The sequence below is a fragment of the Melopsittacus undulatus genome, chromosome 8 (assembly GCF_012275295.1).
Source record: "Melopsittacus undulatus isolate bMelUnd1 chromosome 8, bMelUnd1.mat.Z, whole genome shotgun sequence".
Taxonomy (NCBI): domain Eukaryota; kingdom Metazoa; phylum Chordata; class Aves; order Psittaciformes; family Psittaculidae; genus Melopsittacus; species Melopsittacus undulatus.
Window position 1 is genome coordinate 23,785,016 of NC_047534.1, and position 14,495 is coordinate 23,799,510.

General features: G+C 35.8%; 1 protein-coding gene across 7 annotated transcripts in view; it reads right to left on the bottom strand.

The window, feature by feature from the left end:
* Window positions 1-7,281: 7,281 nt before the first annotated feature.
* Window positions 7,282-14,495, bottom strand: part of METTL15 (methyltransferase 15, mitochondrial 12S rRNA N4-cytidine) — a 94,771-nt gene continuing 87,557 nt past the window's right edge. For all 7 annotated transcript variants that reach the window (XM_031050470.2, XM_031050465.2, XM_031050466.2 and 4 more), the window contains one exon: window positions 7,282-9,365. In XM_031050470.2, the coding sequence (XP_030906330.2) occupies window positions 8,920-9,365 (446 nt within the window). In that variant the 3' untranslated portion in view covers window positions 7,282-8,919. The remainder of the gene's footprint in view (window positions 9,366-14,495) is intronic.

Sequence of the window (14,495 nt, forward strand, 5' to 3'; positions counted from 1 at the left end):
GTACCTCCCACTGTGCAGGAAGCTCTTTCGGAATTCTATCTGTTGACTCTGGCTATCAAAACTAAGGAAATTGCCCACTAGGGAAGTCTGTATTTACAAGTCTGTATCTATAAATATTTTCAGTCATTAATTTAATTCAGTAATCTATCACCTTGCAAGGACATAAAGCGTACAACGTACTTTTAAAGATCCATTTGTAAATGTTCAATTTTGAGAGTCTTTTATGCTTAAGAGTGTAAAAATTAGTGGGTTAAAGATGACCTGCTCAACTAATTCATAACACATAAGGAGGCAGCAGCAACAAGCCTCCTTTCCTTCCACTTCAAACCACTGCCATCCCATGTTCTTAACTGTATCATGATTGGATCCATAGATACTAAAGATACATGCCAACTAATACAAATGATTTGGCTCAGATTTCAGTTTGTAAGACACTTAGGAGAAGCCCTAAACATTATATTATGTTCTCAAATTCTAGGTATTAATTTAAAAACAAAGGTATTTGATCCCTATCTATTGTACTCCTGAGACAGTAACTAGAATTGTAGCTTTTCAGCAGGCAGTGCTCAACAAGAGATAATTGTGCTAAGAAAAGAAAAACCAAGAGCATCTCAAATAGATCAGAGGCAGTAATCTACGCAGGGAACGTGAATTCCCACAGCAGTGAGGTGTGGAATGGCATACCCACATGTGTTCTGTGCGTTTATTTCATTACATAGTTCCATAACAATTCCTTGTAAATTGCTAATTCATAGAATCATAGAATAGTTAGGGTTGGAAGGACAGTAACTGAGATGGTACATGTGGGTACCACGAAAGAATGACAGCACCCAAGCAAGGTGACAAGCACAGAGCCTATCCTGGAGGCTCTGCCACACTCTGCTATGCATACACCTTCTAGAGTGGCAAACAGAAGGCAGCAGGAGTAGCAAAGGGCCGAAAACATTCAAAATCAGAAGTAAGGTTCCAAAAATGATATGTATTTCCTTAAAAATACCCACAGACATTACATTTGGTTATCACACAGACTTCTGGAAAAGATATGGGGCCCCAGTTAATTCTTGGAAGTTGGTTTTGTCTGTAGCCATGAAGGCTGGAAATCAACTTTGATATTTCGGGAAAGGTGAGACTCTCATGCCCATGGGAAACCATGGAACAACATTAATTACAAAGGTAATGAGTGTTGTCAGTGCCGAATCAGATGCAGCAGCTTGAACAGGGAAATACTTTTTATATGCAAAAACAAGTAAAATTACAAGTGTGAGTTTCACTTAGAGAAAAGAAAACCTTAAGCAAAGTTATTCTATAGCCTTGTTATTAAATTAAAAACAAAGGGTGAATGTCTGCTGAGAAACCTTGGCTATTCTGTAGGATAGAAGAAGGATTGGGAGTAGGGTCAGTTCAGCTGACACTATAAATATTCAGTAGCCAATGTTACTTCTGTACCCCTAATACATACAGTAAATTACTTCAATAGAGAAATGACACAGAAGTGATTGTATTTCCTTACCAAAGTTAAAAACAACAACAAAAAAAGGGCAAAACAATCAGAGTTTTCTTTGCACAAGCATGTATTTGAAGAAAGGAATCCATTGCTTTTTCTCAGAAAAACTTAGTGCTTCATTAACTCTTTGTTACACAAAGGCAGCAGCCTTTGTGTAACAAAGAGTTAATGAAGCACTAAGTTTTTCTGAGAAAAAGCAATGGATCCTAAAAACTATGCTATGACTCAAATAGGCTGAGTAAAATATTTGCCAACTATAACTTATAACTATGGAAGTGGCTGAACTGCATAAGAGTATTTTCAATATGTTGCTGAATTACTGAACTACTAGGAAATGTGGTATTTACAAAGGACAGTGCTCCCATTGGGATATAACTGGGTCCAATGGTCACCGCAATTAAATTTAGTCATTTTTTGTCTCAAAGAAAAATGTTAACTGCTGCTGCAGGATTCCAAGAACATTTCCCTTTGTTTTAAAAGAACAATAGTTAGCTTGCCCCAAGAGAAAAAACAAAGTCCTCCAGATCAAGTAGCAACCAGAAAACAGCCTCTGCACTCAGCTTGTAATATGTTTTCCAAACAACTAGAGCTCTATCAATAAAGCATTGGCTAATAAATCTAAACCCCAAGATATTGTAACATTTTAAGGGGAGGCTTAGATTTTAATCTCCATGTCAGTCATCACACTATCAGGTCCAGCTGTGCTCCCACCCAGGTATGCAGGGTGCAGCCCAGCACAGCTCTGGTTACTTAAGACATATGCAAGCAAAACTGGCAGGGTCCCGGTGTGAAAGTTATTAGTGTGACACATCCCTAATCATTCCTTAATTACCTTAGAATACTATTATGTGCAGTACAACTATATGGCAGGGTATTTGCCAAGCTCATTTAATTAATCCACTGTTTTTTAATTTCACATCACTGGCTCATTTTTAATAGACTAACAGCATAATTACAGCGCGTGTGTGAGTTAGGTCTTGAGCCCATGTTTTTTAAACCAGTGGAAGCTTTTAATTACCTTTAATAGGGGCAGCAACATATAAAATACAAATAATGCCCCATCCCTGGCAGTGTTCAAGGCCAGGTTGGATGGCGCTTGGAGCAACCTGGTGTAGTGAAAAGTGTCCCTGCTTGTGGCAAGGGGTTGGAACTGGATGAGCTTGAAGGTCCCTTCCAGCCCAAACCAGTCTGTGATTCTATCTATTTATATTACATATAAATAGCTTTTTCTGTCACCCTTGTGCCACCCAAGAGAAGCAGTAAAAAAAACACATATATAAGCTCCACTTCAAAGGATTTTTTAACTTACTATTATTTTCCTAACTTTGGTATTCTGAAACCCACTGCCATCATGGTTAAGCCACTGGGAAATGCAATGTAACATACACCAGTGGACTTGCCTCCACATTAAGATGTTTGTTTATTCAGCACCGTTGTACATAGTCACTACTGTAGGAGCCTAGCGGTGAGCCTGGACTGCCCAATCTCAGTGGAGCTTCTTCTGCGGAGTGTTAAGTCTTTTCTGTTTCCACCTACCAGCCTATGGGACTTGCCTCTGTCCCTCAGCCCTCATTGCCTCCCAAGATTTCAACTCCCAAGATTTCAGCTCCCATTTCTATGTCACAACTTTGAGACATATTGGAAGTAAAATGTGAGTGCAACAACACTGTACCTATAAGTAAAGGTTGAAAGATCAGGCTCTCAGGTTGCACATGTGCTAACAGGAACACTCGCATCATTATTCTTGAGAACAGAAGTTTTGCATAAAACAATTTTTCCGCTATTTTAATTTTCAGATACTTATCAGTCAAGATCATCAACACTACTTATTTCAGTTCCTCACAAGGTCTATGAGAAATGTTCTTTAGCATGAAACTACTTCTGATTAAGAAAAAATAAATATACCATTTACAGGAAAGGTGTGCAGAAATGAGCTTAAAATACAGTTTGAATTTAAGATTTTCTATCCTGAATTGCTGATGACTCAGTTATTACAAAGCTTCCACACATTTTAGTGTACAAGTTACACCACAATGCTTTGAGAGAGGTTTCTTTTTATGCTAAGTTGTGATATAACCTTGCTCGTGTTATGTTGCTATATTAATAAGTATAATTAGAGTAAATATTAAATGCTAATAACATCATTACCCTAGTAGAGACTTTTTCTGAGCTCTAGTATACATTCAGTGCAAATATAAACCATGGCAAATCTCAAAGTGAAAAGCAGATTACATTCTGTCAGGATCACATCCAGGCTCTAACGTGGCACATGAACAAATGACGATGGAGTACACTAAACTCTATGGTTTTTGTCAGATATTCTGGCATGTATGAACTCTAAAATGTGACTTATGTAGCATCATTTATTTTCATTGTGTATCTGCCGTATCCCGTCATGTTTTACTGTTTATCCAAACTTTTCCACCAACATAAACATTTCTTTTTAATGAATGTAAACAAAACATGAAGTACATTTGCCAGTGTTACGCCTGTCAAAATTCCATATGCACTAAAGAATAACTAGAACTTTTATAGATATATATTTTATTCTAATAATAAATTACATGTGTGAGAAATGTACTGTGCAAGTTTGGGGTTGTTGTTTGAACTAGCTATCTTGATTGAAGGGTTTTCAGATAAGAAGATGACTCACTCTTTATTCATCTAAAATTCTAGATAGCATAATTAAAATAACTACTGACCTATAAGTTACCCACCTGTTTTTATCTTGTATCTTCATGTTGACAATAAATATGCTGTTAGTATAATCATTTGCAGGTGCACTCCAAATAGAACAAAGCAGAGGTATTCCCAGGACAGATAGAGGGAGCTGTATCTCCAGTTTTACTGTTTAAAGAGACAGCTATAACCCAGCTGTCACGTTTAAATTTGCAAACATAAATTTCAGAAAACTCCAGCTTGTTTTTCAGTGCTACAACCAATCGAAGTAGGTTTTAAAAGCATCAGGAAAAGTGTAATTTGCCTAAAGATCAAGGTACAATGAAAAGGTTTTAGTTTTTATAAACATAGCTATGTCAGCAAGACATTCAGGCAACTGATCACCTGCTCTGTTATTTTAGCTCAGATTTCACATTAACAAATATTTGCTCCTTTCCCTGTCTTAGTGGTGTGACAGCAATATTGAAAACCATGGAATTTCATCACTAAAATATAGGAAGACGACAAGTATTCAACAGCTTTAATTTTAATAAAGTTGGACGGACACGTATTACAGCTTTCTGAAAAAGGAAAGCCCTTCCCTCTCTTTCACCCTGGGATAAGCTTACAGAGGATTCAGAAAGATAAATGCAATCCTAACTGCAAAGGAGACAGAGGGTAAAATATACAGAGCTGGATTTAGAACTGTGTATACCTTCCCACTAGAAACCCTGCTCTGTATCCATGGATGGAGACTGAACTATCCTACTGCTGCTGCTTAGCCCCAGACAGGTAAAATCAGGCAATGAACAGAAAAGGATCAGAATACTGCATATATGAAAATGTGTTAAAATTGGATGACAAAATCGTAACTTCTTTTTTCCTAAGGTGTTCAAACGTTACTGCTTTTTTCTTTTTAATTAAACATGTTTTTCTCTTCTATCTTCTACAGTGGCTGTGAGAAAGGGGAGGGAAGAAGTTGTTCTACATTCATTTAAATTAGTTGCAAGATTCACTGTAGCACTGCAGTCTTAATTAATCCAGCTTTAATTTCAGTATACCTTGTGTAAAACAACCTCCACATTTGCATATACTTCAGAGAGACTTAGAAATAATAACATTGCATATTATTCTAAATTACAGATTAGTTTTAAGCAACTGCTATAAGAAAACATAAACGTATGGATATAGAGACCACCAAACAGTGCTTGTGATCCAGGTGTAAATGGTCCTAATACTACTGAAGGGCCTTTCGTGGAGAGATTCTGGAGCATAAGTTAAGCAGGCCTGAACCCCTTCATTACTCCTGCTAGAGGTAAAGATGTTAAATAAGATGGACAGCAACAAATTTGCTTATGAGTCCATTACTTCTGTTTGCTCAAATTTGTCTCATTTTTCACCTGTATTTTTGTACAGTGATACTCCAAACAATGAGTCAAGGCTGATATCTAAGTTATTCAAAATTTAAATTAATCAAATAAAATCTCCAGCAATCTGTATCTAAGACTGCTTATTGCAATCATCCCACCACCGCAAGTCACCTTACCTCAGGGCACAGTTCCTCATGTTTTCCCTCACTATTAAGGAGTATAAACTTTCCAATTAATACCATGTCTTCTACAATACAAAGAGTAATATTAGAGCAATTACATGAATCATTAACAATCATAAAATTGCAACCCTGGAAAGCAGCATGAAAAAAGTCTTATCCAATACTTGCTACTAGAAGGCTCACTTGCCAACAGCACTTACTGAAGTATTTTCCCTGTTCACACTACATTAGGAATCTCTCTCCTTCTGACTTCCATCCATCAAATACCAATTCATCTGTACAAAAGTTGATGTTTCAGACTGGGATTTTTCCAAGTCAAGTGGCAATCTCAGCAGGTGTGACTGTAAAAGACTACTGAGAAATTAATCACATATAATATTAAAAAAAATAGATAAAAGAACCTGAAAAGATATTAAACCATGGTATTACTTGAAAACAGTGTGATTAAGCCCTTGCATTCTGAAACAACAAAATGTCCTTTCTCTTTAGGAAGCAATAGGGTAGTAGTAGTTTTTGGTAGGCCCCATGGGCTATAAATGTAGCTAATTGTGCTATTTTTAAATTATATTTTTATAAAGTACTATGTCTTTACTATAAAAACTTTCTTTACAGGTAGCTGTGTCTAGTCGTCAAACAATTACTCTGTGCGAATCCCTACAACAGGTAGGCACTTTTGACAGCATATCAAGTCTTTATGTTCAGTTGGATTAACTAATAAATCATGTTTTCTAATCATTTTAATGGACAGTATGTTGACAACGCAGATGAGTAGTATCATAGCTGTTTTTTTATCCTTTTTAAAGTTTTCCCACACCCTTTAAAGTACTAACATGAAAGGATACACACTTTAGCAATATGCTTTGCATGCATGTATTGTTTGGCAACACTATTGTCTCTCTACAACTACCACTTGATATTCTCTACAAATATTACCCATACTGTATGTCTCTACTCATTAGATGTTTCTATATTCCTCATAAACATGGTCTACAGTATTTTTTCTTCTTGATAGATAATCTTGCATTCCACTGTATGAAAATGTAGATTGCTCAGGTAGAATGGCAAATTTCAGGAATGATACACATTTTGTACCTTTACAGCATGACCTTGTTTTCAGGGAGACTAATTCTCCACTAGATACCATCTCCTTCATAAAAACCATATTTGATGGTGGTAAAGAAAAAAAAAAAAAAACCAACAGTTCAGTTTTGCTAACATGCCACATATACTATGCTAGGATAATTTAAGTTATGTTATGTACACATGTCCCGGTAAGAACATGAAGACCTAACAGCCTTCACATAACTTCACCTACTAAATTAAATGTTTAAAGATACAAGAATACTTTGACATCACATTTTTTTTCTGGCAAACCCAGAAAATTCTTTATTCAGGTAAGCAGAGGTTACAGTTCCAGGACTCTCCATACCATAGGTTTAAAGCTGAAAGCGAGATGACCCTGAGAAAAACAGAACCTCTAAAGAGCTCAATGACTGATGCAGTGCCATGACCACACAACTCCAACCCAGAGAAAAAGAAAAATCTCTTACTGTCCTTAACTGAGGGAGTTTATTTACAAAACCTGATCTACACTAGGTTCATCAATCATAAGAAACTGCTTTTGAAATCAGATCTGAGAGTGGATGGATTTGAATCATTGTTTTAAACATAAGGAATTGTAATGTTTTCATATAATTTATGGGATAGAGATGCTTCTGTTGTAATTGGATGGTCTTTTCCTGAAGGGTGTTCCAGAAGAATGCACAGCATGGCACTACAATTTATCCGAGCCCGTGTTGGACATACAATTTTTCCAGCTTACAACGGGAGTACATTTCAGTATTGAATTTTAGCTAAAAATAACATTAGCTGTTTATACTTATTTTGCATGAAAAAAATGTCTATTTAAAGTACAGTCTCTTGTCTCTAAGATGTCAACAGTAAGTAATATTATTTGAAGTGGAATGTCTTATTTAATATTTAACAGCAGGTAGAATGAAACTAGTTGAAAAATACTGAAATTTCAGAAAATAATGAAATGCCCATCACCACCCAATTTCATCTCAGATTAGTAACAGATATTATCATGTATACCTAAGAACACATTACATGAACAACGAATTAAACAATATTGAGTCTTTTATTCCTGAAGAGATGGATCAGAGGTCAAAGACATGCCTTTTTAACATGCAAAGACAGCAAAACAATGGTCTTTTATTAAAATAACCGATTAATATTGACTTACTAAAAAAATAGTTACACATCCCACTACCTAATATAGCATCCAAATAGGAAAATGGGGCTAGAATGGGCCTTTGATAAAATACTTCAATACTTACCTAAGTAGGACCTCTTCATAAATGATCACCAGCAAATGAGGACACTTCATTTTAAGACCCACAACACCTTTTCTGGATGGGTTACTTAGAATTTCATACACACCTAAAGGTTGTATTGGATATATGCACAGAAGTTAGGGTCACAGGAACAGTCCAAGTATAAATGTGAGTGCTTGCTTGTAGTGTTCAAAGGCAAACAGTGCTCTTATCTTTTACCCCAATATACATTTCTTATTTAGAACCCATAATCATTAAATAACCAGGTGGTCACTCCAAAAAGTAAATATTTATTTAAAAGAAAACATAAGAGCCAATTTACAAATTCCTGGATAGAACATAACATACAGGTACCAGTTTATTTTTTTAAGAACTAGCACTTGCCCCACAAGCATCCATGCAAAAAGTCAGTTGAGAAACAGACTTAGGTATCATGAATTCTTTTAGCTTAAACTAACCCTAGACTAAACCAGCCATCTGACTGAGGTGTGTGAAACCCCATAAAATGGATCTGTCTTAATCAGCTACTGAGTTGAGATTGTTAATGTCAGGGATTAAATTAATAATCTAAAGGAAACACTATAAATACATCAAACCTGTAATTTCTATATACTTTTGGTTTGACACTCTCTTAAAAAAAAGTCTTTTTTTGTATAATTAGTGACATCCACCTATCTGCATTTAATTTATTTATTTTACCTTCTGATGCTCTGCACTACATCCTAATTTGAAAGAAACACAAATGTAAGAAAGAAATGTTTTCTAACAGCTTTAAATTTATTTTTTTTTCAGTCTGATACTATTCCAGGTAGCCTTCTGGAAAACAAAATGTAAAGAAATGATACAGTTATACAATCATCTGTTTTGTTTTAGAGTTTAACAGCAGCTCTTAGCTTGGCTGACCTTCCTCTTGGGTTTGTTTGAATATCCTTGGCCTGGGGTGTGAGAACTTTTTTCTGTATTAAAGTCCACTTTGAATTAGATTTTCCAGGAGATATTTCTTCTGTATTGTCTTCTTTGGAGCAACTTTTCAGAGCCTGTCTTATCTTCTGTTTTGCACCAAGATTGTACTTCTCTGTCATGTCTATTCCATGAAAAAAACGTTTGATAATACGATCTTCTAGTGAATGAAAGGAGAGGGCTACGAGGCGACCTCCAGGTTTTAGAAACTTCTCAGCTGTCTTCAGCCCTATAAGGAGTTCATGGAGTTCATTATTTACAAATATTCGCAGAGCCTGGAAAGTTTTGGTAGCCACATGTGTAGGTCTCTGCAGCAAATCCTTCCGTGCATACAGTGCTGAAGCTGGAAAAGCACCTGTTGGAGATTTTGAAAGGTATATGTTAATATCTTGTTATTTCTACGCTGCTATCCTGACATGAGCCCACGCATAGATGATGACTTTAAGGGAAAGCATACTTACAACTGAACCCTGAGTGGTGAGCTTCCTTCTTTATAATGTATCTTTATTTCCTGCTTTGAATTCACATTGCTAAAATTAAACTCTATTGAACTGAGCTGGCTGGTGGGGCTTTTTCCTAGAATCTTTCATAGCAATTCCTTCCCCAGACATGTCACAAAGTTAAAATACAACATGATGGTTTGATGTTTGAAACCAAGATAGGGAAAAAATGAAGATGGGCTAGATAAGCTTCACTTTGCAGCTCAGAATAGTCAGTGTCAGTTCAGTATTGATGGTGGTTAGTTCTATGTTTTCAAGGACAAAACGTAAAAAATTAAATATGTGATGGGAACAATTTTAATTGTTGCCTTCTAAATATCTCTACCTGCGAAGAAAGCATAGTTAAGATGAAAACAGCATCTACTGGTGGTAAGTATCTTTCAATTAATTGCTTAAAGTTTAAAAGAGACATCCTTGTTTGGGACTAAAAATTGTTGACCTCTACACCTGTGTGTTTTCAAATGTTCACAAAAATATCTTGAGAAATTCAGAAAACACAGCTGATGCTGTTGCTTTTTCAGCTTGAATGTTCAATATCTGAGTATAGATCTGATGGACCAAAGGGACGGAAGTTCAAGAGTCTTACAACATCTCTGAAACCTGAGTAAACTTATAAACTATTATGTGAGTGAGCAAAGGAGCCTGGTAAAGATAAACTGAATGAATAATACTAGTGCATAACTGAAAAGAACTGATTTTTTAAGCAAGAGGGCCCATTAAAGATAAGGCAATACAGCTGTTATGATGTAGCAGAATGCCTTAATTGCATGCCAGTGCTAAACTAAAACTATGCAATGAGTTTCAAGTTAATGCAGTTCATAATCAAGCAATTGATATTCCACATAGTGGAGTAAAAGAACATGATACCTCTAAAACAAATTGACTAAATTTTCATCTACACAGGTGATTGAAAAAAAAATTTAAATAAAGACATCATAATCCAGTACGTTGGCACAAAATAATTTATTAGTGGAACTCTCAAGAGTTCTAAAGGTAAGAAAACTTAAAAAACTTTTAACTTTTAAAAAAACTTAAAGACTTAAACTCTTTAAGGCAAGAAAACAAATACTTAGGTCAGAAAGCCTCCGTATTTGGCATCACAAACTCAGAAGCAACCACCAGTGTTCAGCTAAGGTAGAGGCCAATAATGGGATTTAAAAATACAATAATTATTAACAATGCTATTATCATGTATGCAATGCATCTAATATGCATTTCTGCATCCTCAGTTTTCTCAGCTACATTCCCTACCTCTTCTGACTCTAATGCCAAGAGTTCTTGAATTAACTGAAGAGACCAATCGTAGCTATGGCCGTTTCCTAGTTCTACATCCTTTCAATATAGGAAGTAGCAACAGGATCAGCTTCTTCCAGCAGAAACTACTGCACAGGAACTTTAAGCTCTGTTTTACAAAATTTACAAATAAATAAATACTATAATGTTTTACAATAAATAAATAAATACTGTTTTACAAATAAATTGAACGCTACCCTCCTCCATCACTTACAAACTCCAGAAAGAGGCATACTAGCTAGCTAGTAGAATTTCTCTCTTTGGGAACACCAAGCTCTATGCTTTTCTATAAATCATAAAAAGTATCTATACCCTCATTTTAAGTCATAAAGCCTGCTTCGATTAAAAAGCTGAACTAAAAGGAGAACTTAGAATCACAGAAGGCAAGATGTCACAAGAAGCCAGCTGACACTAAGCTTCTACTACCTGGGACAGTATGTGTTTATGTATTTCTTTACATACCTAAAAAATGATTATTTGGAAATAGAATCATTGAAACTGACACTTATTGCTACTTGTGTGTGAAGAAAACTGTCTCTTGAAGCCTAACATAATGGAATGTTTTGCTGAGAAAAATAAACATTTTTCTTCAAATGGTCAACTAACAGCTTATCCACACTAGCAGTATGCTCAGAACTTTTGAACAGTTATTAAATGAAGCAGCAATGTTTAAAATCATAATGTAATGTATCCAAAACCACCAAAGGATCTGCACTACGTGACTAAATAGCTTCATATTCTCCATAAGACCACAGGCATTTTGCTTCAATTGAATTTGAAGTTGAAACATCAGATACTCAGGTATCTTTTGAATTCAGTTACAGAATCCTTGAATAAGAAAATACTTAACAAGTAAGCTGAACAATTTACAGCTGTGATGAGAAAAGCATCAGTTTTATACATAATTTTGGGCTGTCACTACCTGCCCAGAGCTGATGTTCACCCCTCAAAGCACATCCAGAATTGTTAACTATCATATTTTAGCAGACTAAGGATTTCCTAAAAATACTGCCAGTTTCTGGGGAATGATCCATTTCTGATATTCTAAGAGTATGTCAGCTTCTCAAAGTATCACAGATAAAAATGAAGCCAACCCGCACCAGTACAGAATGTAATTTAGGTACAAAACTGACTGTGCTACTTGACTGGAACCTAACCATAAAACCAGAAGCCTAGGATGAGATCCTTGGTTTAAATTCCCACAGCCAATCTCACTGGAATTTTAGTAAAATATTGCAAGTTTCATCTCCTGCTATTTTTCAATTGCAATGCTGAATAGGTAAGCAAAAGAAAAGAAATACTCAGGCTAGCAGCATGAATGGGACACTGCCATGTCTTTGGAAGGATCTCCATTTCTCCTGCCAGGGTTGTTGGGTTCTTCCTACAATAATCCTCCCTGACGATTACCTGAGACATTATCACTGTGAATTAATTTATCACACATGAAGAAAAATAAATTAAAACCCAGCTATATTCTGGATGTATAATAGAACTTTACTGGTCACAGCTGAATGTGTTTAAACAGCACTGTGGGTCATACATAATGGTACAGAACACTAATATTCAGGAAACTGGTAAAAAACAATGCAGTCTATTTGCAGCATTCTTAAAATAACCCCTCCAAACTAAAGCCAAAATCTAACCATTTCCAAGTTCAAAGGCTTACTGCTCAGTCTTCAGAGACTGGGATTAACTAATAAATCTGTAGTAGTGATTTCTGTCACACTGGCCTTCACCTTTTCAGTAAAGACAGTAGCTTTTGATCTAAGATCAAGAGGTGAAAAATTTTCCTACCCCACTCTTAGTCCTTTGGTATAGTTAAATAAAAACCTATTCGTGCTTTCTGCTACGGCACAAAATCTCTCACCCAGCCCCCTCCAATTACTATGACACTAGAAGAAAATCTTTCCTGGTAACAGGCCGTACAATGTACAGAAATATAAAAAACTGCATGGGAAGCTTGTAAAATGAATCTCATTCATAAAACCACCACACTTCTGGCTAGATGACTGGTTTGAAATCCCAGGGAGAAAAATTATTCTTAGGTGTGAGATGCCATGATGTTACTCACACTTGTAAAAATCTAACAGATTCACGTGTTGAAATGTATTGGAATTTTAAAGCTTGTGAATAAAATGAACAATGTGCTATGCCTGTCAATAGGAATGATTAAAGTCCCCAGAGTGTTTGAGAGTAGGAGAGTTTAAAAATTAATTCAGATCGTGCACCTGTTTGCAGGAATCTGTCTGTTAAATTAGCATTGCATTTAATAAGTTTCTGTGACGCAAGGAATGTCCTTTTGTCTAGGCTCCCTCAATACAGTGCTCATCCTCACCCATCTGAAATTCAGGCAACATTACAAATTCCAAATTGATAATTAAAGTCTATAAATGTGAAGCAGTCTGAGACTGACTTTACCCATTAAAGTTCCTTTTAAACTTTTCAAATGTCTTTAATATCTCCTCATCAATTCTTTTCAAGTCCAAGTGATTACATGACCCTAAAATGATCCGTTAATAGATTACACATGTAAATATCACTGACAAAAATTAATTCTGTTAGATAATAAAGTATATTACCCACAAAAAATGTAAGAATAGATCATAGGTTGTATAGAAAAAGCATTATTAAAATTACATTCTATAAGATTCACTATTTTAACTGGTTTTCCAGTACAGTGAGTTAAACCATTTTTTCAAAACAACTCCCTGAGCCACAGCAAAAGCCATCAGAAGCACTTAATTGACTTCCACACATCTATTCACAGACCTGCAGCTGAGAACTACTGATCTTTACCATTTACAGAGCGTTCACCACTGCAGATAGCTGCGTAAAAACTATAAACAATGACTAAAGTCCAGCTGTGATGCAGGAAGAGATGAACTTCACATGACTGAACAAAAACTCCTCCTTTTTCCCCACGTGAACTGCAGACTGCATGCTCACAGGCCCCTCCTTAGATAAACAGGTCAGAAGTCTTTTTGATAACATGTAGAATCCCCCCCCCAAAAAAAAAGCACCAAACTTCCTTTAGGTTTTGTTCTTGTAGGACTTTGTTCCCTGGCACAGTTTGCAGAGAGAGATCTTTCAGGCTCTATTTTAAGAAATAGAAGGAATCATTTTCTTGAATTGGAACAAAGGAGAGCAAGAAATCCTTTGGATTTCTGAGTTAGCCTCAAGCTGTTGTTAGCAATCTTGACTTAAAATTCTATTATAGATTTTTTCCATCTATACCTTAAAATTGTAATTCTTGCTAATACATGCTTTAGACATGGCTGATTGCTCTGTATCTGGTTTGTTTGCTTTTTAAATACATCCTTCACTCTTACCTCCAAATCAGTTAGCAACAGCAGTACACGTTCTAACCTACTGGTAAGAAAGACCAGAAGTCTAGGATTTTATATTTAGAAATTTTTCCAGTTCAAATCTAGCTGTCTTGGGAGTCTGGTTATTGGCTGGACCGTAACACCAAATTTTTAAGTTCTAGAAAATCTATATAGTAATAAAGAAATATGGACTATACATAAATTCTCAGATAGTGACACCAGCAGAGAAAGAGACAAATACCCATCCTCATTGGCTAGATTTTTTGCTCGTTTTCTTGCTCCTATACTTGACAAAATCCTGTTCTGGACAGATCCTCATGCTTTTATAGAGTCTGAAAAATCTAAAGTGCAAGATTTGATTATTCT